Source organism: Carcharodon carcharias (genome assembly GCF_017639515.1).
Source record: "Carcharodon carcharias isolate sCarCar2 chromosome 40 unlocalized genomic scaffold, sCarCar2.pri SUPER_40_unloc_1, whole genome shotgun sequence".
In the NCBI taxonomy this organism is placed as follows: Eukaryota; Metazoa; Chordata; class Chondrichthyes; order Lamniformes; family Lamnidae; genus Carcharodon; species Carcharodon carcharias.
In genome coordinates this window covers 651,228-678,418 of record NW_024470849.1, presented here as the reverse complement: position 1 = coordinate 678,418, position 27,191 = coordinate 651,228, and the positions used below count along the sequence as shown (strand labels likewise).

The 27,191-nt window shown below is 52.2% G+C and overlaps 1 protein-coding gene across 1 annotated transcript in view; it reads left to right on the top strand.

Moving 5' to 3' along the window:
* LOC121275011 (arginine-glutamic acid dipeptide repeats protein-like) overlaps window positions 1-27,191 on the top strand; it is a 155,380-nt gene that overhangs the window by 43,171 nt on the left and 85,018 nt on the right. The window contains exon 8 of the mRNA XM_041182403.1: window positions 852-1,017. Coding sequence (XP_041038337.1) covers window positions 852-1,017 — 166 coding nt within the window. The remainder of the gene's footprint in view (window positions 1-851; window positions 1,018-27,191) is intronic.

Genomic DNA, 27,191 nt, shown 5'->3' with positions numbered 1-27,191 from the left:
GAGCCGGCCTTCGTCGGTGCTCCCGTACCAGGCCCACCGTGGACCTGAATGGGGCCTAATTTCCAGGCCTGAATGGGGCCTAACACCCAGGCCTGAATGGGGCCTAAAGCCCAGGCCTGAACGGGGCCTAAAGCCCAGGCCTGAATGTGCCTAATGCCCAGGCCTGATTGGGGCCTAATGCCCAAGTCTGAATGGGGCCTAACATCCAGGCCTTAACGGAGCCTAATGCCTAGGTCTGAAAGGGGCCTAACTTCCAGGCCTCAATGGGGCCTAATCCAGGCCTGAATGGGGCCTAACGCCCAAGCCTGAACAGAGCCTAACGCCCAAGTCTGAATGGGGCCTAACATCCAGGCCTCATTGGGGCCTAAGATCCAGGCCTGAATGGGGCCTAACATCCAGGCCTCAACGGGGCCTAAGATCCAGGCCTGAATGGGGCCTAATGCCCAAGTCTGAACTGGGCCTAACATCCAGGCCTGAATGGGGCCTAATGCCCAAGTCTGAATGGGGCCTAACATCCAGGTCTGAACGGGGCCTAACGCCCAGGCCTGAACAGGGCCTAACATCCAGGCCTGAATGGGGCCTAATGCCCAAGTCTGAATGGGGCCTAACATCCAGGCCTGAACAGGGGCCTAACACCCAGGCCTGAACAGGGCCTAACATCCAGGCCTGAATGGGGCCTAATGCCCAAGTCTGAATGGGGCCTAACATCCAGGCCTGAACAGGGGCCTAACACCCAGGCCTGAACAGGGCCTAACATCCAGGCCTGAATGGGGCCTAACGTCCAGGCCCGAACGGGGCCTAACACCCGCTACTTTCGCCCCTCCTAACTGGTTCTTTCTCTCCCTCCACAGAAACTCTCCAGCGAGACGCGGATTCAGGACGCACTCTTGATGGGGGCGGCCGTGGGTGGCGGTGGGGGCGGCGGCGGCCACCGGCCCCCCTTTGAGGCCCAGCCGGGCAGCATAGCTGCCGTGCCGCCTTACCTCGGGCCCGACACGCCGGCCCTGCGGACGCTCGGTGAGTATGCCCGTCCCCGCGGACTGCTGGGAGAGCCGGGCCCCGCCAGCGGCTGAAGCCGGGCCTTCATGGTCAAGGTGGCCGAGCCCCCTCTCACCCCGCCGCCACACCCCCCCCCCCCCACCCCCGCCCCCGTGCCCAGCCCCACCTCACCCCAGGAGGCACCAGCCACCACCGCAGGCCGCAGGCAGGACGCCCTCCCTCACCGGCAAGCCCCCGGCCCACCTCTAGACACTGAGCGCCGCCGCTCCCCACCACCAGCACTCCCACCTCCACCCCCACCGACAAGACGGCAGACAGCAAGGTGAGCAGTCGGGACCCATTTCCCCACCAACCCCCCCCACACTCCTCACTACCGCCCCCCTCCCCCCACTACCGCGCACCCCCCCTCCCCGAACCGCCAGTACACCCCCCAAAGAAACCATCGCTAGTCTCCCCCTCGCAGCCTCCGGCCTAGTATCGTCAATGAGACAGAGAGGCCTCCATCACTAGGCCCACCTCACAGCCTCCGGCCTAGTATCGTCAATGAGACAGAGAGGCCTCCATCACTAGGCCCACCTCACAGCCTCCAGCCTAGTATCGCCAATGAGACAGAGAGGCCTCCATCACTAGGCCCACCTCACAGCCTCCGGCCTAGTATCGTCAATGAGACGGAGAGGCCTCCATCACTAGGCCCACCTCACAGCCTCCAGCCTAGTATCGTCAATGAGACAGAGAGGCCTCCATCACTAGGCCCACCTCACAGCCTCCAGCCTAGTATCGTCAATGAGACAGAGAAGCCTCCATCACTAGGCCCCACCTCACAGCCTGCGGCCTAGTATCGCCAAACATGACAGAGAGGCCTCTATCGCTAGGCCCACCTCACAGCCTCCAGCCTAGTATTACCAATGAGACAGAGTGACCTCAAGCCCTCGCAGTGTCAGACCCAGTATCACCAATCGTGATGGAGAGGCCTCCATCGCTAGGCCCCCCTCGCAGCCTCCGGCCTGGTATCGCCAAGCGTGATGGAGAGGCCTCTATCGCTAGGCCCCCCTCTCAGCCTCCAGCCTAGATCGCCAATCTGAGAGAGAGGCCTCCGTCGCTAGGGCCTTCTTGCAGCCTCAGGCCTAGTATCACCAACAAGACAGAGTGACCTGTAGCGCCCCGCAGTGTCAGCCCCAGTATCGCCAATCTGACAGAGAGGCCTCCATCGCTAGGCCCCTCTCGCAGCCTCAGGCCTAGTACCGCCAATCTGATGGAGGAACCTCCATCGCTAGGCCCACCTCACAGCCTGCAGCCTAGTATTGCCAAACGTGACGGAGAGGCCTCTATCGCTAGGCCCACCTCACAGCCTCAGGCCTGGTATTGCCAATGAGACAGAGTGAACTCTATCCATCGCTGTGTCAGACCCAGTATCGTCAAACGTGACGGAGAGGCTGCCATCGCTAGACCCCCCTCACAGCCTCCGGCCTAGTATTGCCAATCATGACAGAGAGGCCTCCATCGCTAGGCCCCTCTCGCAGCCTCCGGCCTAGTATCGCCAATAAGACAGAGTGACCTTTATCCCCTTGCAGTGTCAGATCCAGTATCACCAATCTGACAGAGAGGCCTCCATTGCTAGGCCCAGCTCACAGCCTCAGGCCTAGTATCGCCAATGAGTCAGCGAGGCCTCCATCGCTGGGCTCCCCCTCACAGCCTCCGGCCTAGTATCACCAGTAAGACAGAGTGACCTCTAACCCTCGCAGTGTCAGACCTAGTAGCGCCAATCTGGTGGAGAGGCCTCCATCGCTAGGCCCACCTCGCAGCCTCCAGCCTAGTAGAGCCAATCTGATGGAGAAGCCTCTGTCGCTAGGCACTCCTCCTAGCCTCTGGCCTAGTATTGCCAATCTGACAGCGAGGCCTCTGTCACTAGGCACCCCCCCCCCCTCACAGATCAGGCCTAGTATTGTCAACATGACAGAGAGGCACCGATGCAAGGCTCCCTCCACAGCCTGGGGCCTAGTATTTCCAATGTGACAGAGAGGCCTCCATCACGAGTCTCCCTTCACAACCTCAGGCCTGGTGTTGTCAATGTAACAGAGAACGCTCCGTTTCTAGGCTCCCCTCGAAGCCTCAGGCCTAGTGTCGTCAACGCGACAGATTGACCTCAGTAAGTAGGCTTCACTTGCAGCCTCCGGCCTAGTCTTGCCGATGGGACAGATTGACCTCTGTCACTAAGCTACTAAGCTTCCCCAGCCCCACACCTCCCCCCCGCAAATAACAAACCCCACCACCACCACCCACCCCCCCACCCCGTAGCCTCAGGCCTTGTATCGTCAACCTGACAGATTGATCTCCGTCTCTAGGCTCTCCTCACTAGGCCTCAGGCCTAGCGCGGTCAATGAGCCGGAGAGGCCTCGGCCCCTCGAGGGCTCCCTTCAAGGTCCCGGGGCGAGCCGGCCACGTTTAGCGACTGTACCCACGCGCGCCACCCCCCCCCCCCCCCCCCGACCCTCCCAATCCCTCACCTCCAGCCACCCCCCCGCACCCCCACACGAAAACTAAACCTTGGGGCGATTACTCTTACCCCGTACGCACCCACCTTGGCAAAAACCCAGCTGAAGAGACCTCTCCCTCTGTTCTCCTTGGTCAAAGGTCAAAGAGTAGCATTGCTGAGATAGATTGGCCGTTCCCTGTAGGATGTCAACGTGTGCCGCAAGATGGCCGCCGTTGGGAGGCAGGAAGGCTGGAGGCGGAGGGGGAGGGGGGAGGGGGGCGGGGAGGGGGGGAGGGCGGTGGGTGGGGATTACAGATAAGCCTGAGAAGCAGGAGAGGGCATCGGGCCTTCTGAACTTTGACCCCAAGACTCCCCGTTGGGGTTGTTGGTGTGGTGGTTGGGGGCGGGGGGGGGGGGGGGGGGGGGGGGGGGGGGTGGTGGGGGAAGCGCGGAAGCCGAGGGGAGAAGGCCCGATCTCGGCCCTCGGGCCTACATCGCCAACAAACCACCACCAACTTCCCCACCCACTAAAGGCCACAGGGAGGTGGGGTGTGGGGGGGTGGGGGGTGGGGGTGGGTGGGGGGGGTGGTGAGCTAGGCCTCAGGGAGGAGGAGGAGAGAATGCCCCCCACCCCCCCCCACCCCCACCACCCCAGGGCCTTGTCCGCCAAGCCTCCTGGCACAGCCTCGGGCCTACTCCCGCCAGGAGTCCCCAGCAGGGGGGAGCGGTGTTGGGAGGGTGGTGGTGGGGGGTGAGAGAAAGAGTTGTTGGCGGGGTGGCGGGGGGGGGGGTGGGTGTCCCACGATGCCGTCCACCTCAGCAATAAAACGTTGGCTCCTGGTTTCTTGTTCAAACCTTCCTCCCGGACACAGTCACCTTCCTGCTCAAATCCTCCACTCGTCACCCAGGCAGCGATGGGGAGCGAAACCCGTCACCATCGCCGAGGCATAAGATGGGATTCCACAGTCTCTCTCTCTCTGTCTCTCTCTCTCTCTCTGTCTATGTCTCTCTCTCCGTCTCTATCTCTCTCTCTCTATCTGTCTCTCTCTCTGTCTCTATCTCTCTCTGTGTCTCTCTCTCTGTCTCTCTCTCCCTGTCTCTCTCTCTCTCTCTCTCTCTCTCTGTCTCTATCTCTCTCTCTGTCTCTCTCTCTGTCTCTCTCTCCCTGTCTCTCTCTCTCTCTCTCTCTATCTGTCTCTCTCTCTGTCTCTATCTCTCTCTGTGTCTCTCTCCCTGTCTCTCTCTCTCTCTCTGTCTCTCTGTGTCTCTCTCTGTCTCTCTCTCTCTCTCTGTCTCTCTCTCTCTCTCTGTCTCTGTCTCTCTCTCTGTCTTTCTCTCTCTGTCTTTCTCTCTGTCTCTCTCTATTTCTCTTTCTCTCTCTCTGTCTCTCACTATCTCTGTCTCTCTCTCTCTCTGTCTCTCTCTGTCTGTCCCTCTCTGTCTCTCTCTCTCTGTCTCTCACTCTGTGTCTCTCTCTGTCTCTCTCTCCCTGTCTCTCTCTCTCTGTCTCTCTCTCTCTCTCCGTCTCTCTCTCTGTCTATCTCACTCTCTCTCTCTGTCTCTCTCTCTCTGTCTCTCTATCTCTGTCTCTCTCTGTCTCTTTCTCTGTCTCTCTCTGTCTCTGTCTCTTTCTGTCTCTCTCTCTGTCTCTCTGACTCTCTATCTCTCTCTGTCTCTCTCTGTCTCTGTCTCTCTCTCTGTCTCTCACACTCTCTCTCACTCCCTCTCTCTCTCTCTATCTGTCTCCCTCTCTCTCTCTCTATCTGTCTCTCTCTCTCTTTCTCTCTCTATGTCTCTCTCTGTCTCTCTCTCTCGGTCTCTCTCTGTGTCTTTCTCTCTCTCTCTGTCTCTCTCTCTGTCTCGTCTCTCTCTCTGTCTCTCTCTCTGTCTCCTCTCTCTCTCTGTCTCTCTCTGTCTCTCTCTCTCTCTCTGTCTCTCTCTCTGTCTCCTTTCTCTCTCTGTCTCTCTCTCTCTCTCTTTCTCTCTCTGTCTCTCTCTGTCTCTCTCTCTCGGTCTCTCTCTGTGTCTTTCTCTCTCTCTCTGTCTCTCTCTCTATCTCGTCTCTCTCTCTGTCTCTCTCTCTGTCTCCTCTCTCTCTCTGTCTCTCTCTGTCTCTCTCTCTCTCTCTCTGTCTCTCTCTCTGTCTCCTCTCTCTCTCTGTCTCTCTCTCTCTCTCTCTCTCTCTCTCTGTCTCTCTCTGTCTCTCTCTCTCTGTCTCTTTTTTTCCCCGATCGTCTGTTTGTCCCGCCAGTTCCTACCCCATCAGGAAACCGTCTCGCCGCTTTATTTATTTGCCCCCTTCTGTCTTGTCGTCAGTCTGCATCTGAGACGCCCTCCCCCTGCTCATTGCTCCCCCAACTCCACCGCACAAAAACACAACGTCCTCGCGCTCCCTTGTCCGCCCTCAATCAGCCCACCCAGGTCCTTCCCCGAGGGCCGGCCTCGAACCTCCGGCCGGTCACCCTCACACCTCCCCCCACTCACCGCCAACAACGTCCGCTCCAGAGACGCTCTCCTCTGGGAGGCTCCCAGAGGAACGCCGGGATTGGCATCCGCAGGGGGAGCGCCTACATCAGAGGTAGGCCGCACAGGCCTAGCGAGGCCAAGCGAAGCCTGCCTGAGGCTAGAGGGAGAGAAGAGGGAGGGAGAGGGGGGACTGAGAGACACCAGTCAGTGTACAGATATCTCCCTGAGAGAGAGAGAGGGGACTGAGAGACACCAGTGAGTGTACAGATATCTCCCTGAGAGAGAGAGGAGACTGAGAGACACCAGTCAGTGTACAGATATCTCCCTGAGAGAGAGGGACTGAGAGACACCAGTCAGTGTACAGATATCTCCCTGACAGAGAGGGGACTGAGAGACACCAGTCAGTGTACAGATATCTCCCTGAGAGAGAGAGACTGAGAGACACCAGTCAGTGTACAGATATCTCCCTGAGAGAGAGAGAGGGACTGAGAGACAACAGTCAGTTTACAGATATCTCCCTGAGAGAGAGAGGGACTGAGAGACACCATTCAGTGTACAGATATCTCCCAAAGAGAGAGAGAGGGACTGAGAGAAACCAGTCAGTGTACAGATATCTCACTGTGAGAGAGAGGGACTGAGAGACACCAGTCAGTGTACAGATATCTCACTGTGAGAGAGAGGGACTGAGAGACACCAGTCAGTGTACAGATATCTCCCTGAAAGAGATGGAATGTGAGACAACAGTCAGTGTACAGATATCTCCCTGAGAGAGAAAGGGACTGAGAGACACCAGTCAGTGTACAGATATCTCCCTGAGAGAGAGGGACTGAGAGACACCAGTCAGTGTACAGATATCTCCCTGAGAGAGAGAGGGACTGAGAGACACCAGTCAGTGTACAGATATCTCCCTGAGAGAGAGAGGGACTGAGAGACATCAGTCAGTGTACAGATATCTCCCTGAGAGAGAAAGGGACTGAGAGACACCAGTCAGTGTACAGATATCTCCCTGAGAGAGAGGGACTGAGAGACACCAGTCAGTGTACAGATATCTCCCTGAGAGAGAGAGGGACTGAGAGACATCAGTCAGTGTACAGATATCTCCCTGAGAGAGAGGACTGAGAGACAACAGTCAGTGTACAGATATCTCCCTGAGAGAGAGAGGGGACTGAGAGACATCAGTCAGTGTACAGATATCTCCCTGAGAGAGAGAGAGAGGAGACTGAGAGACAACAGTCAGTGTACAGATATCTCCCTGAGAGAGAGAGGGACTGAGAGACAACAGTCAGTGTACAGATATCTCCCTGAGAGCGAGAGGGACTGAGAGACAGCAGTCAGTGTACAGATATCTCACTGTGAGAGAGAGGGACTGAGAGACACCAGTCAGTGTACAGATATCTCCCTGAGAGAGATGGAATTTGAGACACCAGTCAGTGTACAGAAATCTCCTTGAGAGAGATGGAATGTGAGACACCAGTCAGTGTACAGATATCTCCCTGAGAGAGAGAGAGGGACTGAGAGACATCAGTCAGTGTACAGATATCTCCCTGAGAGAGAGGACTGAGAGACACCAGTCAGTGTACAGATATCTCCCTGAGAGAGAGAGAGAGGGGACTGAGAGACAACAGTCAGTGTGCAGATATCTCCCTGAGAGAGAGAGGGGCTGAGAGACACCAGTCAGTGTACAGATATCTCACTGTGAGAGAGAGGGACTGAGAGACACCAGTCAGTGTACAGATATCTCACTGAGAGAGAGAGGGACTGAGAGACACCAGTCAGTGTACAGATATCTCCCAAAGAGAGAGAGAGGGACTGAGAGACACCAGTCAGTGTACAGATATCTCACTGTGAGAGAGAGGGACTGAGAGACACCAGTCAGTCTACAGATATCTCCCTGAGAGAGATGGAATGTGAGACACCAGTCAGTGTACAGATATCTCCCTGAGAGAGAGAGGGACTGAGAGACATCAGTCAGTGTACAGATATCTCCCTGAGAGACAGAGGGACTGAGAGACACCAGTCAGTGTACAGATATCTCCCTGAGAGAGAGGGACTGAGAGACACCAATCAGTGTACAGATATCACCTTGAGAGAGAGGACTGAGAGACACCAGTCAGTCTACAGATATCTCCCTGAGAGAGAGAGGGACTGAGAGACACCTGTCAGTGCACAGATATCTCACTGTGAGAGAGAGGGACTGAGAGACACCAGTCTGTGTACAGATATCTCCCTGAGAGAGAGGGGACTGAGAGACACCAGTCAGTGTACAGATATCTCCCTGAGAGAGAGAGGGACTGAGAGACACCAGTCAGTGTACAGATATCTCCCTGAGAGAGAGAGAGAGGGGACTGAGAGACACCAGTCAGTGTACAGATATCTCCCTGAGAGAGAGGGTCTGAGAGACACCAGTCAGTGTACAGATATCTCCCTGAGAGAGAGGGACTGAGAGACACCAGTCAGTGTACAGATATCTCCCTGAGAGAGAGAGAGGGACTGAGAGACAACAGTCAGTGTGCAGATATCTCCCTGAGAGAGAGAGGGGCTGAGAGACACCAGTCAGTGTACAGATATCTCACTGTGAGAGAGAGGGACTGAGAGACACCAGTCAGTGTACAGATATCTCCCTGAGAGAGAGAGGGACTGAGAGACACCAGTCAGTGTACAGATATCTCCCAAAGAGAGAGAGAGGGACTGAGAGACACCAGTCAGTGTACAGATATCTCACTGTGAGAGAGAGGGACTGAGAGACACCAGTCAGTGTACAGATATCTCCCTGAGAGAGATGGAATGTGAGACACCAGTCAGTGTACAGATATCTCCCTGAGAGAGAGGGGACTGAGAGACACCAGTCAGTGTACAGATATCTCCCTGAGAGAGAGAGGGACTGAGAGACACCAGTCAGTGTACAGATATCTCCCTGAGAGAGAGGGTCTGAGAGACACCAGTCAGTGTACAGATATCTCCCTGAGAGAGAGGGACTGAGAGACACCAGTCAGTGTACAGATATCTCCCTGAGAGAGAGAGAGGGACTGAGAGACAACAGTCAGTGTGCAGATATCTCCCTGAGAGAGAGAGGGACTGAGAGACACCAGTCAGTGTACAGATATCTCACTGTGAGAGAGAGGGACTGAGAGACACCAGTCAGTGTACAGATATCTCCCTGAGAGAGAGAGGGACTGAGAGACACCAGTCAGTGTACAGATATCTCCCAAAGAGAGAGAGAGGGACTGAGAGACACCAGTCAGTGTACAGATATCTCACTGTGAGAGAGAGGGACTGAGAGACACCAGTCAGTGTACAGATATCTCCCTGAGAGAGATGGAATGTGAGACACCAGTCAGTGTACAGATATCTCCCTGAGAGAGAGAGGGACTGAGAGACACCAGTCAGTGTACAGATTACTGCCAAAGAGAGAGAGAGGGACTGAGAGACACCGGTCAGTGTACAGATATCTCCCTGAGAGAGAGGGACTGAGAGACACCAATCAGTGTACAGATATCACCTTGAGAGAGAGGACTGAGAGACACCAGTCAGTCTACAGATATCTCCCTGAGAGAGAGAGGGACTGAGAGACACCAGTCAGTGTACAGATATCTCCTGTGAGAGAGAGGGACTGAGAGACACCAGTCAGTGTACAGATATCTCCCTGAGAGAGAGGGGACTGAGAGACACCAGTCAGTGTACAGATATCTCCCTGAGAGAGAGAGGGACTGAGAGACACCAGTCAGTGTACAGATATCTCCCTGAGAGAGAGGGTCTGAGAGACACCAGTCAGTGTACAGATATCTCCCTGAGAGAGAGAGGGACTGAGAGACACCAGTCAGTGTACAGATATCTCCCTGAGAGAGAGGGACTGAGAGACACCAGTCAGTGTACAGATATCTCCCTGAGAGAGAGAGGGACTGAGAGACATCAGTCAGTGTACAGATATCTCCCTGAGAGAGAGGACTGAGAGACACCAGTCAGTGTACAAATATCTCCCTGAGAGAGAGAGAGAGGGGACTGAGAGACAACAGTCAGTGTACAGATATCACCCTGAGAGCGAGAGGGACTGAGAGACACCAGTCAGTGTACAGATATCTCACTGTGAGAGAGGGACTGAGAGACACCAGTCAGTGTACAGATATCTCCCTGAGAGAGATGGAATTTGAGACACCAGTCAGTGTACAGATATCTCCCTGAAAGAGATGGAATGTGAGACACCAGTCAGTGTACAGATATCTCCCTGAGAGAGAGAGAGAGGGACTGAGAGACATCAGTCAGTGTACAGATATCTCCCTGAGAGAGAGGACTGAGAGACACCAGTCAGTGTACAGATATCTCCCTGAGAGAGAGAGAGAGGGGACTGAGAGACAACAGTCAGTGTGCAGATATCTCCCTGAGAGAGAGAGGGGCTGAGAGACACCAGTCAGTGTACAGATATCTCACTGTGAGAGAGAGGGACTGAGAGACACCAGTCAGTGTACAGATATCTCACTGAGAGAGAGAGGGACTGAGAGACACCAGTCAGTGTACAGATATCTCCCAAAGAGAGAGAGAGGGACTGAGAGACACCAGTCAGTGTACAGATATCTCACTGTGAGAGAGAGGGACTGAGAGACACCAGTCAGTGTACAGATATCTCCCTGAGAGAGATGGAATGTGAGACACCAGTCAGTGTACAGATATCTCCCTGAGAGAGAGAGGGACTGAGAGACACCAGTCAGTGTACAGATATCTCACTGATAGAGAGGGACTGAGAGACACCAATCAGTGTACAGATATCACCTTGAGAGAGAGGACTGAGAGACACCAGTCAGTCTACAGATATCTCCCTGAGAGAGAGAGGGACTGAGAGACACCTGTCAGTGTGCAGATTTCTCACTGTGAGAGAGAGGGACTGAGAGACACCAGTCTGTGTACAGATATCTCCCTGAGAGAGAGGGGACTGAGAGACACCAGTCAGTGTACAGATATCTCCCTGAGAGAGAGAGGGACTGAGAGACACCAGTCAGTGTACAGATATCTCCCTGAGAGAGAGGGTCTGAGAGACACCAGTCAGTGTACAGATATCTCCCTGAGAGAGAGGGACTAAGAGACACCAGTCAGTGTACAGATATCTCCCTGAGAGAGAGAGAGGGACTGAGAGACAACAGTCAGTGTGCAGATATCTCCCTGAGAGAGAGAGGGGCTGAGAGACACCAGTCAGTGTACAGATATCTCACTGTGAGAGAGAGGGACTGAGAGACACCAGTCAGTGTACAGATATCTCCCTGAGAGAGATGGAATGTGGGACACCAGTCAGTGTACAGATATCTCCCTGAGAGAGAGAGGGACTGAGAGACACCAGTCAGTGTACAGATAACTCCCAAAGAGAGAGAGAGGGACTGAGAGACACCAGTCAGTGTACAGATATCTCACTGAGAGAGAGGGACTGAGAGACACCAGTCAGTGTACAGATATCTCCCTGAGAGAGAGAGGGACTGAGAGACACCAGTCAGTGTACAGATATCTCCCTGAGAGAGAGGGGACTGAGAGACACCAGTCAGTGTACAGATTTCACCTTGAGAGAGAGGACTGAGAGACACCAGTCAGTCTACAGATATCTCCCTGAGAGAGAGAGGGACTGAGAGACACCAGTCAGTGTACAGATATCTCCCTGAGAGAGAGGGTCTGAGAGACACCAGTCAGTGTACAGATATCTCCCTGAGAGAGAGGGACTGAGAGACACCAGTCAGTGTACAGAGATCTCCCTGAGAGAGAGAGAGGGACTGAGAGACACCAGTCAGGGTACAGATATCTCCCTGAGAGAGAGGGACTGAGAGACACCAGTCAGTGTACAGATATCTCACTGAGAGAGAGAGGGACTGAGAGACACCAGTCAGTCTACAGATATCTCCCAAAGAGAGAGAGAGGGACTGAGAGACACCAGTCAGTGTACAGATATCTCACTGAGAGAGAGAGGGACTGAGAGACACCAGTCAGTCTACAGATATCTCCCAAAGAGAGAGAGAGGGACTGAGAGACACCAGTCAGTGTACAGATATCTCACTGTGAGAGAGAGGGACTGAGAGACACCAGTCAGTGTACAGATATCTCACTGAGAGAGAGAGGGACTGAGAGACACCAGTCAGTCTACAGATATCTCCCAAAGAGAGAGAGAGGGACTGAGAGACACCAGTCAGTGTACAGATATCTCACTGTGAGAGAGAGGGACTGAGAGACACCAGTCAGTGTACAGATATCTCCCTGAGAGAGATGGAATGTGGGACACCAGTCAGTGTACAGATATCTCCCTGAGAGAGAGAGGGACTGAGAGACACCAGTCAGTGTACAGATAACTCCCAAAGAGAGAGAGAGGGACTGAGAGACACCTGTCAGTGTACAGATATCTCACGGAGAGAGAGGGACTGAGAGACACCAATCAGTGTACAGATTTCACCTTGAGAGAGAGGGACTGAGAGACAACAGTCAGTGTGCAGATATCTCCCTGAGAGAGAGAGGGGCTGAGAGACACCAGTCAGTGTACAGATATCTCACTGTGAGAGAGAGGGACTGAGAGACACCAGTCAGTGTACAGATATCTCCCTGAGAGAGAGACTGACTGAGAGACACCAGTCAGTGTACAGATATCTCCCAAAGAGAGAGAGAGGGACTGAGAGACACCAGTCAGTGTACAGATATCTCACTGTGAGAGAGAGGGACTGAGAGACACCAGTCAGTGTACAGATATCTCCCTGAGAGAGATGGAATGTGAGACACCAGTCAGTGTACAGATATCTCCCTGAGAGAGAGAGGGACTGAGAGACACCAGTCAGTGTACAGATTACTGCCAAAGAGAGAGAGAGGGACTGAGAGACACCGGTCAGTGTACAGATATCTCCCTGAGAGAGAGGGACTGAGAGACACCAATCAGTGTACAGATATCACCTTGAGAGAGAGGACTGAGAGACACCAGTCAGTCTACAGATATCTCCCTGAGAGAGAGAGGGACTGAGAGACACCAGTCAGTGTACAGATATCTCACTGTGAGAGAGAGGGACTGAGAGACACCAGTCAGTGTACAGATATCTCCCTGAGAGAGAGGGGACTGAGAGACACCAGTCAGTGTACAGATATCTCCCTGAGAGAGAGAGGGACTGAGAGACACCAGTCAGTGTACAGATATCTCCCGGAGAGAGAGGGTCTGAGAGACACCAGTCAGTGTACAGATATCTCCCTGAGAGAGAGAGGGACTGAGAGACACCAGTCAGTGTACAGATATCTCCCTGAGAGAGAGGGACTGAGAGACACCAGTCAGTGTACAGATATCTCCCTGAGAGAGAGAGGGACTGAGAGACATCAGTCAGTGTACAGATATCTCCCTGAGAGAGAGGACTGAGAGACACCAGTCAGTGTACAAATATCTCCCTGAGAGAGAGAGAGAGGGGACTGAGAGACAACAGTCAGTGTACAGATATCTCCCTGAGAGCGAGAGGGACTGAGAGACACCAGTCAGTGTACAGATATCTCACTGTGAGAGAGGGACTGAGAGACACCAGTCAGTGTACAGATATCTCCCTGAGAGAGAGAGAGGGACTGAGAGACATCAGTCAGTGTACAGATATCTCCCTGAGAGAGAGGACTGAGAGACACCAGTCAGTGTACAGATATCTCCCTGAGAGAGAGAGAGAGGGGACTGAGAGACAACAGTCAGTGTGCAGATATCTCCCTGAGAGAGAGAGGGGCTGAGAGACACCAGTCAGTGTACAGATATCTCACTTTTAGAGAGAGGGACTGAGAGACACCAGTCAGTGTACAGATATCTCACTGAGAGAGAGAGGGACTGAGAGACACCAGTCAGTGTACAGATATCTCCCAAAGAGAGAGAGAGGGACTGAGAGACACCAGTCAGTGTACAGATATCTCACTGTGAGAGAGAGGGACTGAGAGACACCAGTCATTGTACAGATATCTCCCTGAGAGAGATGGAATGTGAGACACCAGTCAGTGTACAGATATCTCCCTGAGAGAGAGAGGGACTGAGAGACACCAGTCAGTGTACAGATATCTCCCTGATAGAGAGGGACTGAGAGACACCAATCAGTGTACAGATATCACCTTGAGAGAGAGGACTGAGAGACACCAGTCAGTCTACAGATATCTCCCTGAGAGAGAGAGGGACTGAGAGACACCTGTCAGTGTGCAGATTTCTCACTGTGAGAGAGAGGGACTGAGAGACACCAGTCTGTGTACAGATATCTCCCTGAGAGAGAGGGGACTGAGAGACACCAGTCAGTGTACAGATATCTCCCTGAGAGAGAGAGGGACTGAGAGACACCAGTCAGTGTACAGATATCTCCCTGAGAGAGAGGGTCTGAGAGACACCAGTCAGTGTACAGATATCTCCCTGAGAGAGAGGGACTAAGAGACACCAGTCAGTGTACAGATATCTCCCTGAGAGAGAGAGAGGGACTGAGAGACAACAGTCAGTGTGCAGATATCTCCCTGAGAGAGAGAGGGGCTGAGAGACACCAGTCAGTGTACAGATATCTCACTGTGAGAGAGAGGGACTGAGAGACACCAGTCAGTGTACAGATATCTCCCTGAGAGAGATGGAATGTGGGACACCAGTCAGTGTACAGATATCTCCCTGAGAGAGAGAGGGACTGAGAGACACCAGTCAGTGTACAGATAACTCCCAAAGAGAGAGAGAGGGACTGAGAGACACCAGTCAGTGTACAGATATCTCACTGAGAGAGAGGGACTGAGAGACACCAATCAGTGTACAGATTTCACCTTGAGAGAGAGGACTGAGAGACACCAGTCAGTCTACAGATAACTCCCTGAGAGAGAGAGGGACTGAGAGACACCAGTCAGTGTACAGATATCTCCCTGAGAGAGAGGGTCTGAGAGACACCAGTCAGTGTACAGATATCTCCCTGAGAGAGAGGGGACTGAGAGACACCAGTCAGTGTACAGATATCTCACTGTGAGAGAGAGGGACTGAGAGACACCAGTCAGTGTACAGATATCTCCCTGAGAGAGAGGGGACTGAGAGACACCAGTCAGTGTACAGATATCTCCCTGAGAGAGAGAGGGACTAAGAGACACCAGTCAGTGTACAGATATCTCCCTGAGAGAGAGGGTCTGAGAGACACCAGTCAGTGTACAGATATCTCCCTGAGAGAGAGAGGGACTGAGAGACACCAGTCAGTGTACAGATATCTCCCTGAGAGAGAGGGACTGAGAGACACCAGTCAGTGTACAGATATCTCCCTGAGAGAGAGAGGGACTGAGAGACATCAGTCAGTGTACAGATATCTCCCTGAGAGAGAGGACTGAGAGACACCAGTCAGTGTACAAATATCTCCCTGAGAGAGAGAGAGAGGGGACTGAGAGACAACAGTCAGTGTACAGATATCACCCTGAGAGCGAGAGGGACTGAGAGACACCAGTCAGTGTACAGATATCTCACTGTGAGAGAGGGACTGAGAGACACCAGTCAGTGTACAGATATCTCCCTGAGAGAGATGGAATTTGAGACACCAGTCAGTGTACAGATATCTCCCTGAAAGAGATGGAATGTGAGACACCAGTCAGTGTACAGATATCTCCCTGAGAGAGAGAGAGAGGGACTGAGAGACATCAGTCAGTGTACAGATATCTCCCTGAGAGAGAGGACTGAGAGACACCAGTCAGTGTACAGATATCTCCCTGAGAGAGAGAGAGAGGGGACTGAGAGACAACAGTCAGTGTGCAGATATCTCCCTGAGAGAGAGAGGGGCTGAGAGACACCAGTCAGTGTACAGATATCTCACTGTGAGAGAGAGGGACTGAGAGACACCAGTCAGTGTACAGATATCTCACTGAGAGAGAGAGGGACTGAGAGACACCAGTCAGTGTACAGATATCTCCCAAAGAGAGAGAGAGGGACTGAGAGACACCAGTCAGTGTACAGATATCTCACTGTGAGAGAGAGGGACTGAGAGACACCAGTCAGTGTACAGATATCTCCCTGAGAGAGATGGAATGTGAGACACCAGTCAGTGTACAGATATCTCCCTGAGAGAGAGAGGGACTGAGAGACACCAGTCAGTGTACAGATATCTCCCTGATAGAGAGGGACTGAGAGACACCAATCAGTGTACAGATATCACCTTGAGAGAGAGGACTGAGAGACACCAGTCAGTCTACAGATATCTCCCTGAGAGAGAGAGGGACTGAGAGACACCTGTCAGTGTGCAGATTTCTCACTGTGAGAGAGAGGGACTGAGAGACACCAGTCTGTGTACAGATATCTCCCTGAGAGAGAGGGGACTGAGAGACACCAGTCAGTGTACAGATATCTCCCTGAGAGAGAGAGGGACTGAGAGACACCAGTCAGTGTACAGATATCTCCCTGAGAGAGAGGGTCTGAGAGACACCAGTCAGTGTACAGATATCTCCCTGAGAGAGAGGGACTAAGAGACACCAGTCAGTGTACAGATATCTCCCTGAGAGAGAGAGAGGGACTGAGAGACAACAGTCAGTGTGCAGATATCTCCCTGAGAGAGAGAGGGGCTGAGAGACACCAGTCAGTGTACAGATATCTCACTGTGAGAGAGAGGGACTGAGAGACACCAGTCAGTGTACAGATATCTCCCTGAGAGAGATGGAATGTGGGACACCAGTCAGTGTACAGATATCTCCCTGAGAGAGAGAGGGACTGAGAGACACCAGTCAGTGTACAGATAACTCCCTGAGAGAGAGAGGGACTGAGAGACACCAGTCAGTGTACAGATATCTCACTTAGAGAGAGGGACTGAGAGTCACCAGTCAGTGTACAGATAACTCCCTGAGAGAGAGAGGGACTGAGAGACACCAGTCAGTGTACAGATATCTCCCTGAGAGTGAGGGACTGAGAGACACCAGTCAGTGTACAGATTTCACCTTGAGAGAGAGGACTGAGAGACACCAGTCAGTCTACAGATATCTCCAAGAGAGAGAGAGGGACAGAGAGACACCAGTCAGTGTACAGATATCTCCCTGAGAGAGAGGGTCTGAGAGACACCAGTCAGTGTACAGATATCTCCCTGAGAGAGAGGGACTGAGAGACACCAGTCAGTGTACAGAGATCTCCCTGAGAGAGAGAGGGACTGAGAGACACCAGTCAGGGTACAGATATCTCCCTGAGAGAGAGGGACTGAGAGACACCAGTCAGTGTACAGATATCTCACTGAGAGAGAGAGGGACTGAGAGACACCAGTCAGTCTACAGATATCTCCCAAAGAGAGAGAGAGGGACTGAGAGACACCAGTCAGTGTACAGATATCTCACTGAGAGAGAGAGGGACTGAGAGACACCAGTCAGTCTACAGATATCTCCCAAAGAGAGAGAGAGGGACTGAGAGACACCAGTCAGTGTACAGATATCTCACTGTGAGAGAGAGGGACTGAGAGACACCAGTCAGTGTACAGATATCTCACTGAGAGAAGAGGGACTGAGAGACACCAGTAAGTCTTCAGATATCTCCCAAGAGAGAGAGAGGGACTGAGAGACACCAGTCAGTGTACAGATATCTCACTGTGAGAGAGAGGGACTGAGAGACACCAGTCAGTGTACAGATATCTCCCTGAGAGAGAGGGACTGAGAGACACCAGTCAGTGTACAGATATCTCCCTGAGAGAGAGGGACTGAGAGACACCAGTCAGTGTACAGATATCTCCTGAAGAGAGAGAGAGGGACTGAGAGACCCCAGTCAGTGTTCAGATATCTCACTGGAGAGAAAATAATTGACAGACACTAGTCAGTGGACAGATATCTCCTTGAGAGAGAGAGCCTGAGAGACACCAGTCGATGTTCAGATATCTCCCAAGAGAGAGCGACTGAGAGACACCAGTCAGTGTTCAGATATCTCCCTGAGAGGGAGAGTGATTGTGAGACACCAGTCAGTGTACAGATATCTCCCTGAGAGCTGACTGAGAGACACCAGTCAGTGTACAGATATCTCTCCGAGAGAGAGAGGGACTGAGAGACACCAGTCAGTGTACAGATATCTCCCTGAGAGAGAGAGCGATTGTGAGACACCAGTCAGTGTTCAGATATCTCCCTGAGAGAGATGGAATGAGAGACACCAGTCAGTGTTCAGATATCTCCCTGAGAGAGAGAGCGAATGAGAGACACCAGTCAGTGTACAGATATCTCCATGCGAGAGAGAGGGACTGAGAGACACCGGTCAGTGTACAGATATCTCCCTGAGAGAGAGGGACTGAGAGACACCAATCAGTGTACAGATATCACCTTGAGAGAGAGGACTGAGAGACACCAGTCAGTCTACAGATATCTCCCTGAGAGAGAGAGGGACTGAGAGACACCAGTCAGTGTACAGATATCTCACTGTGAGAGAGAGGGACTGAGAGACACCAGTCAGTGTACAGATATCTCCCTGAGAGAGAGGGGACTGAGAGACACCAGTCAGTGTACAGATATCTCCCTGAGAGAGAGAGGGACTGAGAGACACCAGTCAGTGTACAGATATCTCCCGGAGAGAGAGGGTCTGAGAGACACCAGTCAGTGTACAGATATCTCCCTGAGAGAGAGAGGGACTGAGAGACACCAGTCAGTGTACAGATATCTCACTGTGAGAGAGGGACTGAGAGACACCAGTCAGTGTACAGATATCTCCCTGAGAGAGAGAGAGGGACTGAGAGACATCAGTCAGTGTACAGATATCTCCCTGAGAGAGAGGACTGAGAGACACCAGTCAGTGTACAGATATCTCCCTGAGAGAGAGAGAGAGGGGACTGAGAGACAACAGTCAGTGTGCAGATATCTCCCTGAGAGAGAGAGGGGCTGAGAGACACCAGTCAGTGTACAGATATCTCACTTTTAGAGAGAGGGACTGAGAGGACACCAGTCAGTGTACAGATATCTCACTGAGAGAGAGAGGGACTGAGAGACACCAGTCAGTGTACAGATATCTCCCAAAGAGAGAGAGAGGGACTGAGAGACACCAGTCAGTGTACAGATATCTCACTGTGAGAGAGAGGGACTGAGAGACACCAGTCATTGTACAGATATCTCCCTGAGATAGAGGGGAATGTGAGACACCAGTCAGTGTACAGATATCTCCCTGAGAGAGAGAGGGACTGAGAGACACCAGTCAGTGTACAGATATCTCCCTGAGAATGAGAGACTGAGAGACACCAGTCAGTGTACAGATATCTCCCTGAGAGAGAGGGACTGAGAGACACCAGTCAGTGTACAGATATCTCCCTGAGAGAGAGGGGACTGAGAGACACCAGTCAGTGTACAGATATCTCCCTGAGAGAGAGGGACTGAGAGACACCAGTCAGTGTACAGATATCTCCCTGAGAGAGAGAGGGACTGAGAGACACCAGTCAGTGTACAGATATCTCCCTGAGAGAGAGGGACTGAGAGACACCAGTCAGTGTACAGATATCTCCCTGAGAGAGAGGGACTGAGAGACACCAGTCAGTGTACAGATATCTCCCTGAGAGAGAGGGACTGAGAGACACCAGTCAGTGTACAGATATCTCCCTGAGAGAGAGAGGGACTGAGAGACAACAGTCAGTGTACAGATATCTCCCTGAGAGAGAGGGACTGAGAGACACCAGTCAGTGTACAGATATCTCCCTGAGAGAGAGAGGGACTGAGAGACACCAGTCAGTGTACAGATATCACCCTGAGAGCGAGAGGGACTGAGAGACACCAGTCAGTGTACAGATATCTCACTGAGAGAGAGGGCGACTGAGAGACACCAGTCAGTGTACAGATATCTCCCTGAGAGAGATGGACTGAGAGACACCAGTCAGTGTACAGATATCTCCCTGAGAGAGAGGGGATGAGAGACACCAGTCAGTGTACAGATATCTCCCTGAGAGAGAGAGGGACTGAGAGACACCAGTCAGTGTACAGATATCTCCCTGAGAGAGAGGACTGAGAGACACCAGTCAGTGTACAGATATCTCCCTGAGAGAGAGAGAGGGACTGAGAGACACCAGTCAGTGTACAGATATCTCCCTGAGAGAGAGAGGGGACTGAGAGACACCAGTCAGTGTACAGATATCTCACTGTGAGAGAGAGGGACTGAGAGACACCAGTCAGTGTACAGATATCTCCCTGAGAGAGAGAGGGACTGAGAGACACCAGTCAGTGTACAGATATCTCCCTGAGAGAGAGAGGGACTGAGAGACACCAGTCAGTGTACAGATATCTCCCTGAGAGAGAGAGGGACTGAGAGACACCAGTCAGTGTACAGATATCTCCCTGAGAGAGAGGGACTGAGAGACACCAGTCAGTGTACAGATATCTCCCTGAGAGAGAGGGACTGAGAGACACCAGTCAGTGTACAGATATCTCCCTGAGAGAGAGGGACTGAGAGACACCAGTCAGTGTACAGATATCTCCCTGAGAGAGAGGACTGAGAGACACCAGTCAGTGTACAGATATCTCCCTGAGAGAGAGAGAGGGACTGAGAGACACCAGTCAGTGTACAGATATCTCCCTGAGAGAGAGAGGGACTGAGAGACACCAGTCAGTGTACAGATATCTCCCTGAGAGAGAGGGACTGAGAGACACCAGTCAGTGTACAGATATCTCCCTGAGAGAGAGGGACTGAGAGACACCAGTCAGTGTACAGATATCTCCCTGAGAGAGAGGGACTGAGAGACACCAGTCAGTGTACAGATATCTCCCTGAGAGAGAGAGGGACTGAGAGACACCAGTCAGTGTACAGATATCTCCCTGAGAGAGAGGACTGAGAGACACCAGTCAGTGTACAGATATCTCCCTGAGAGAGAGAGGGGAGTGAGAGACACCAGTCAGTGTACAGATATCTCCCTGAGAGAGAGAGGGACTGAGAGACACCAGTCAGTGTACAGATATCTCCCTGTGAGAGAGAGGGACTGAGAGACACCAGTCAGTGTACAGATATCTCCCTGATAGAGAGAGCGACTGAGAGACACCAGTCAGTGTACAGATATCTCCCGGAGGGAGAGGGACTGAGAGACACCAGTCAGTGTACAGATATCTCACTGTGAGAGAGAGGGACTGAGAGACACCAGTCAGTGTACAGATATCTCCCTGAGAGAGAGAGGGACTGAGAGACACCAGTCAGTGTACAGATATCTCCCTGAGAGAGAGAGGGACTGAGAGACACCAGTCAGTGTACAGATATCTCCCTGAGAGAGAGGGACTGAGAGACACCAGTCAGTGTTCAGATATCTCCCTGAGAGAGAGGGACTGAGAGACACCAGTCAGTGTACAGATATCTCCCTGAGAGAGAGAGGGACTGAGAGACACCAGTCAGTGTACAGATATCTCCCTGAGAGAGAGAGGGACTGAGAGACACCAGTCAGTGTACAGATATCTCCCTGAGAGAGAGGGACTGAGAGACACCAGTCAGTGTACAGATATCTCCCTGAGAGAGAGGGACTGAGAGACACCAGTCAGTGTACAGATATCTCCCTGAGAGAGAGGGACTGAGAGACACCAGTCAGTGTACAGATATCTCCCTGAGAGAGAGGGACTGAGAGACACCAGTCAGTGTACAGATATCTCCCTGAGAGAGAGAGGGACTGAGAGACACCAGTCAGTGTACAGATATCTCCCTGAGAGAGAGAGGGCTGAGAGACACCAGTCAGTGTACAGATATCTCCCTGAGAGAGAGGGACTGAGAGACACCAGTCAGTGTACAGATATCTCCCTGAGAGAGAGAGGGACTGAGAGACACCAGTCAGTGTACAGATATCTCCCTGAGAGAGAGAGGGACTGAGAGACACCAGTCAGTGTACAGATATCTCACTGAGAGAGAGAGGGACTGAGAGACACCAGTCAGTGTACAGATATCTCCCTGAGAGAGAGGGACTGAGAGACACCAGTCAGTGTACAGATATCTCCCTGAGAGAGAGAGGGACTGAGAGACACCAGTCAGTGTACAGATATCTCCCTGAGAGAGAGAGGGACTGAGAGACACCAGTCAGTGTACAGATATCTCCCTGAGAGAGAGGGACTGAGAGACACCAGTCAGTGTACAGATATCTCCCTGAGAGAGAGAGGGACTGAGAGACACCAGTCAGTGTACAGATATCTCCCTGAGAGAGAGAGTGGACTGAGAGACACCAGTCAGTGTACAGATATCACCCTGAGAGAGTGGACTGAGAGACACCAGTCTACAGATATCTCCCTGAGAGAGAGAGGGACTGAGAAACACCAGTCTGTGTACAGATATCTGCCTGAGATTGACGGGACTGAGAGACACCAGTCAGTGTACAGATATCTCCCTGAGAGAGAGGGACTGAGAGACACCAGTCAGTGTACTGATATATCCCTGAGAGAGAGAGAGGGACTGAGAGACACCAGTCAGGGTACAGATATCTCCCTGAGAGAGAGAGGGACTGAGAGACACCAGTCAGTGTACAGATATCTCCCTGAGAGAGAGAGCGACTGAGAGACACCAGTCAGTCTACAGATATCTCCCAAAGAGAGAGAGAGGGACTGAGAGACACCAGTCAGTGTACAGATATCTCACTGAGAGAGAGAGGGACTGAGAGACACCAGTCAGTCTACAGATATCTCCCAAAGAGAGAGAGAGGGACTGAGAGACACCAGTCAGTGTACAGATATCTCACTGAGAGAGAGGGACTGAGAGACACCAGTCAGTGTACAGATATCTCCCTGAGAGAGATGGAATGTGGGACACCAGTCAGTGTACAGATATCTCCCTGAGAGAGAGAGGGACTGAGAGACACCAGTCAGTGTACAGATAACTCCCAAGAGAGAGAGAGGGACTGAGAGACACCAGTCAGTGTACAGATATCTCACGGAGAGAGAGGGGACTTAGAGACGCCAATCAGTGTACAGATTTCACCTTGAGAGAGAGGGACTGAGAGACAACAGTCAGTGTGCAGATATCTCCCTGAGAGAGAGGGGCTGAGAGACACCAGTCAGTGTACAGATATCTCACTGTGAGAGAGAGGGACTGAGAGACACCAGTCAGTGTACAGATATCTCCCTGAGAGAGAGACTGACTGAGAGACACCAGTCAGTGTACAGATATCTCCCAAGAGAGACAGAGGGACTGAGAGACACCAGTCAGTGTACAGATATCTCACTGTGAGAGAGAGGGACTGAGAGACACCAGTCAGTGTACAGATATCTCCCTGAGAGAGATGGAATGTGAGACACCAGTCAGTGTTCAGATATCTCCCTGAGAGAGAGAGGGACTGAGAGACACCAGTCAGTGTACAGATTACTGCCAAAGAGAGAGAGAGGGACTGAGAGACACCGGTCAGTGTACAGATATCTCCCTGAGAGAGAGGGACTGAGAGACACCAATCAGTGTACAGATATCACCTTGAGAGAGAGGACTGAGAGACACCAGTCAGTCTACAGATATCTCCCTGAGAGAGAGAGGGACTGAGAGACACCAGTCAGTGTACAGATATCTCACTGAGAGAGAGGGACTGAGAGACACCAGTCAGTGTACAGATATCTCCCTGAGAGAGAGGGGACTGAGAGACACCAGTCAGTGTACAGATATCTCCCTGATAGAGAGGGACTGAGAGACACCAATCAGTGTACAGATATCACCTTGAGAGAGAGGACTGAGAGACACCAGTCAGTCTACAGATATCTCCCTGAGAGAGAGAGGGACTGAGAGACACCTGTCAGTGTGCAGATTTCTCACTGTGAGAGAGAGGGACTGAGAGACACCAGTCTGTGTACAGATATCTCCCTGAGAGAGAGGGGACTGAGAGACACCAGTCAGTGTACAGATATCTCCCTGAGAGAGAGGGACTGAGAGACACCAGTCAGTGTACAGATATCTCCCTGAGAGAGAGGGTCTGAGAGACACCAGTCAGTGTACAGATATCTCCCTGAGAGAGAGGGACTAAGAGACACCAGTCAGTGTACAGATATCTCCCTGAGAGAGAGAGAGGGACTGAGAGACAACAGTCAGTGTGCAGATATCTCCCTGAGAGAGAGAGGGGCTGAGAGACACCAGTCAGTGTACAGATATCTCACTGTGAGAGAGAGGGACTGAGAGACACCAGTCAGTGTACAGACATCTCCCTAAGAGAGAGGGACTAAGAGACACCAGTCAGTGTACAGATATCTCCCTCAGAGAGAGGGACTGAGAGACACCAGTCAGTGTACAGATAACTCCCCCAAGAGAGAGAGAGGGGACTGAGAGACACCAGTCAGTGTACAGATATCTCCCTGAGAGAGCGAGAGATACTGAGAGACACCAATCAGTGTACAGATTTCCCCCTGAGAAAAAGGGACTGAGAGACACCAGTCAGTGTACAGATATCTCCCTGAGAGAGAGAGAGAATGAGAGACACCAGTCAGTGTACAGATATCTCCCTGAGAGAGAGGGTCTGAGAGACACCAGTCAGTGTACAGATATCTCCCTGAGAGAGAGGGGACTGAGAGACACCAGTCAGTGTACAGATATCTCACTGAGAGAGAGATGGACTGAGAGACACCAGTCAGTGTACAGATATCTCCCTGAGAGAGAGGGGACTGAGAGACACCAGTCAGTGTACAGATATCTCCCTGAGAGAGAGAGGGACTGAGAGACACCAGTCAGTGTACAGATATCTCCCTGAGAGAGAGGGTCTGAGAGACACCAGTCAGTGTACAGATATCTCCCTGAGAGAGAGAGGGACTGAGAGACACCAGTCAGTGTACAGATATCTCCCTGAGAGAGAGGGACTGAGAGACACCAGTCAGTGTACAGATATCTCCCTGAGAGAGAGGGACTGAGAGACATCAGTCAGTGTACAGATATCTCCCTGAGAGAGAGGGACTGAGAGACACCAGTCAGTGTACAAATATCTCCCTGAGAGAGAGAGAGAGGGGACTGAGAGACAACAGTCAGTGTACAGATATCACCCTGAGAGCGAGAGGGACTGAGAGACACCAGTCAGTGTACAGATATCTCACTGTGAGAGAGGGACTGAGAGACACCAGTCAGTGTACAGATATCTCCCTGAGAGAGATGGAATTTGAGACACCAGTCAGTGTACAGATATCTCCCTGAAAGAGATGGAATGTGAGACACCAGTCAGTGTACAGATATCTCCCTGAGAGAGAGAGAGAGGGACTGAGAGACATCAGTCAGTGTACAGATATCTCCCTGAGAGAGAGGACTGAGAGACACCAGTCAGTGTACAGATATCTCCCTGAGAGAGAGAGAGAGGGGAGTGAGAGACAACAGTCAGTGTGCAGATATCTCCCTGAGAGAGAGAGGGGCTGAGAGACACCAGTCAGTGTACAGATATCTCACTGTGAGAGAGAGGGACTGAGAGACACCAGTCAGTGTACAGATATCTCACTGAGAGAGAGAGGGACTGAGAGACACCAGTCAGTGTACAGATATCTCCCAAAGAGAGAGAGAGGGACTGAGAGACACCAGTCAGTGTACAGATATCTCACTGTGAGAGAGAGGGACTGAGAGACACCAGTCAGTGTACAGATATCTCCCTGAGAGAGATGGAATGTGAGACACCAGTCAGTGTACAGATATCTCCCTGAGAGAGAGAGGGACTGAGAGACACCAGTCAGTGTACAGATATCTCCCTGATAGAGAGGGACTGAGAGACACCAATCAGTGTACAGATATCACCTTGAGAGAGAGGACTGAGAGACACCAGTCAGTCTACAGATATCTCCCTGAGAGAGAGAGAGAGGGACTGAGAGACACCTGTCAGTGTGCAGATTTCTCACTGTGAGAGAGAGGGACTGAGAGACACCAGTCTGTGTACAGATATCTCCCTGAGAGAGAGGGGACTGAGAGACACCAGTCAGTGTACAGATATCTCCCTGAGAGAGAGAGGGACTGAGAGACACCAGTCAGCGTACAGATATCTCCCTGAGAGAGAGGGTCTGAGAGACACCTGTCAGTGTACAGATATCTCCCTGAGAGAGAGGGACTAAGAGACACCAGTCAGTGTACAGATATCTCCCTGAGAGAGAGGGGTCTGAGAGACAACAGTCAGTGTGCAGATATCTCCCTGAGAGAGAGAGGGGCTGAGAGACACCAGTCAGTGTACAGATATCTCACTGTGAGAGAGAGGGACTGAGAGACACCAGTCAGTGTACAGATATCTCCCTGAGAGAGATGGAATGTGGGACACCAGTCAGTGTACAGATATCTCCCTGAGAGAGAGAGGGACTGAGAGACACCAGTCAGTGTACAGATAACTCCCTAAGAGAGAGAGAGGGACTGAGAGACACCAGTCAGTGTACAGATATCTCACTGAGAGAGAGGGACTGAGAGACACCAGTCAGTGTACAGATATCTCCCTGAGAGAGAGAGGGACTGAGAGACACCAGTCAGTGTACAGATATCTCCCTGAGAGAGAGGAGACTGAAAGACACCAGTCAGTGTACAGATTGCTCCTTCAGAGAGAGGGACTGTGAGACACCAGTCAGTTTACAGATATCTCCCTGAGAGAGAGGGACTGTGAGACACCAGTCAGTGTACAGATATCTCCCTGAGAGAGAGGGTCTGAGAGACACCAGTCAGTGTACAGATATCTCCCTGAGAGAGAGGGACTGAGAGACACCAGTCAGTGTACAGAGATCTCCCTGAGAGAGAGAGGGACTGAGAGACACCAGTCAGGGTACAGATATCTCCCTGAGAGAGAGGGACTGAGAGACACCAGTCAGTGTACAGATATCTCACTGAGAGAGAGAGGGACTGAGAGACACCAGTCAGTCTACAGATATCTCCCAAAGAGAGAGAGAGGGACTGAGAGACACCAGTCAGTGTACAGATATCTCACTGAGAGAGAGAGGGACTGAGAGACACCAGTCAGTCTACAGATATCTCCCAAAGAGAGAGAGAGGGACTGAGAGACACCAGTCAGTGTACAGATATCTCACTGTGAGAGAGAGGGACTGAGAGACACCAGTCAGTGTACAGATATCTCCCTGAGAGAGATGGAATGTGGGACACCAGTCAGTGTACAGATATCTCCCTGAGAGAGAGAGGGACTGAGAGACACCAGTCAGTGTACAGATAACTCCCAAAGAGAGAGAGAGGGACTGAGAGACACCTGTCAGTGTACAGATATCTCACGGAGAGAGAGGGACTGAGAGACACCAATCAGTGTACAGATTTCACCTTGAGAGTGAGGGGACTGAGAGACAACAGTCAGTGTGCAGATATCTCCCTGAGAGAGAGAGGGACCGAAAGACACCAGACATTGTTCAGATATCTCCCTGTGAGAGAAAGGGACTGAGAGACACCAGTCAGTGTTCAGATATCTCCGTGAGAGGGAGA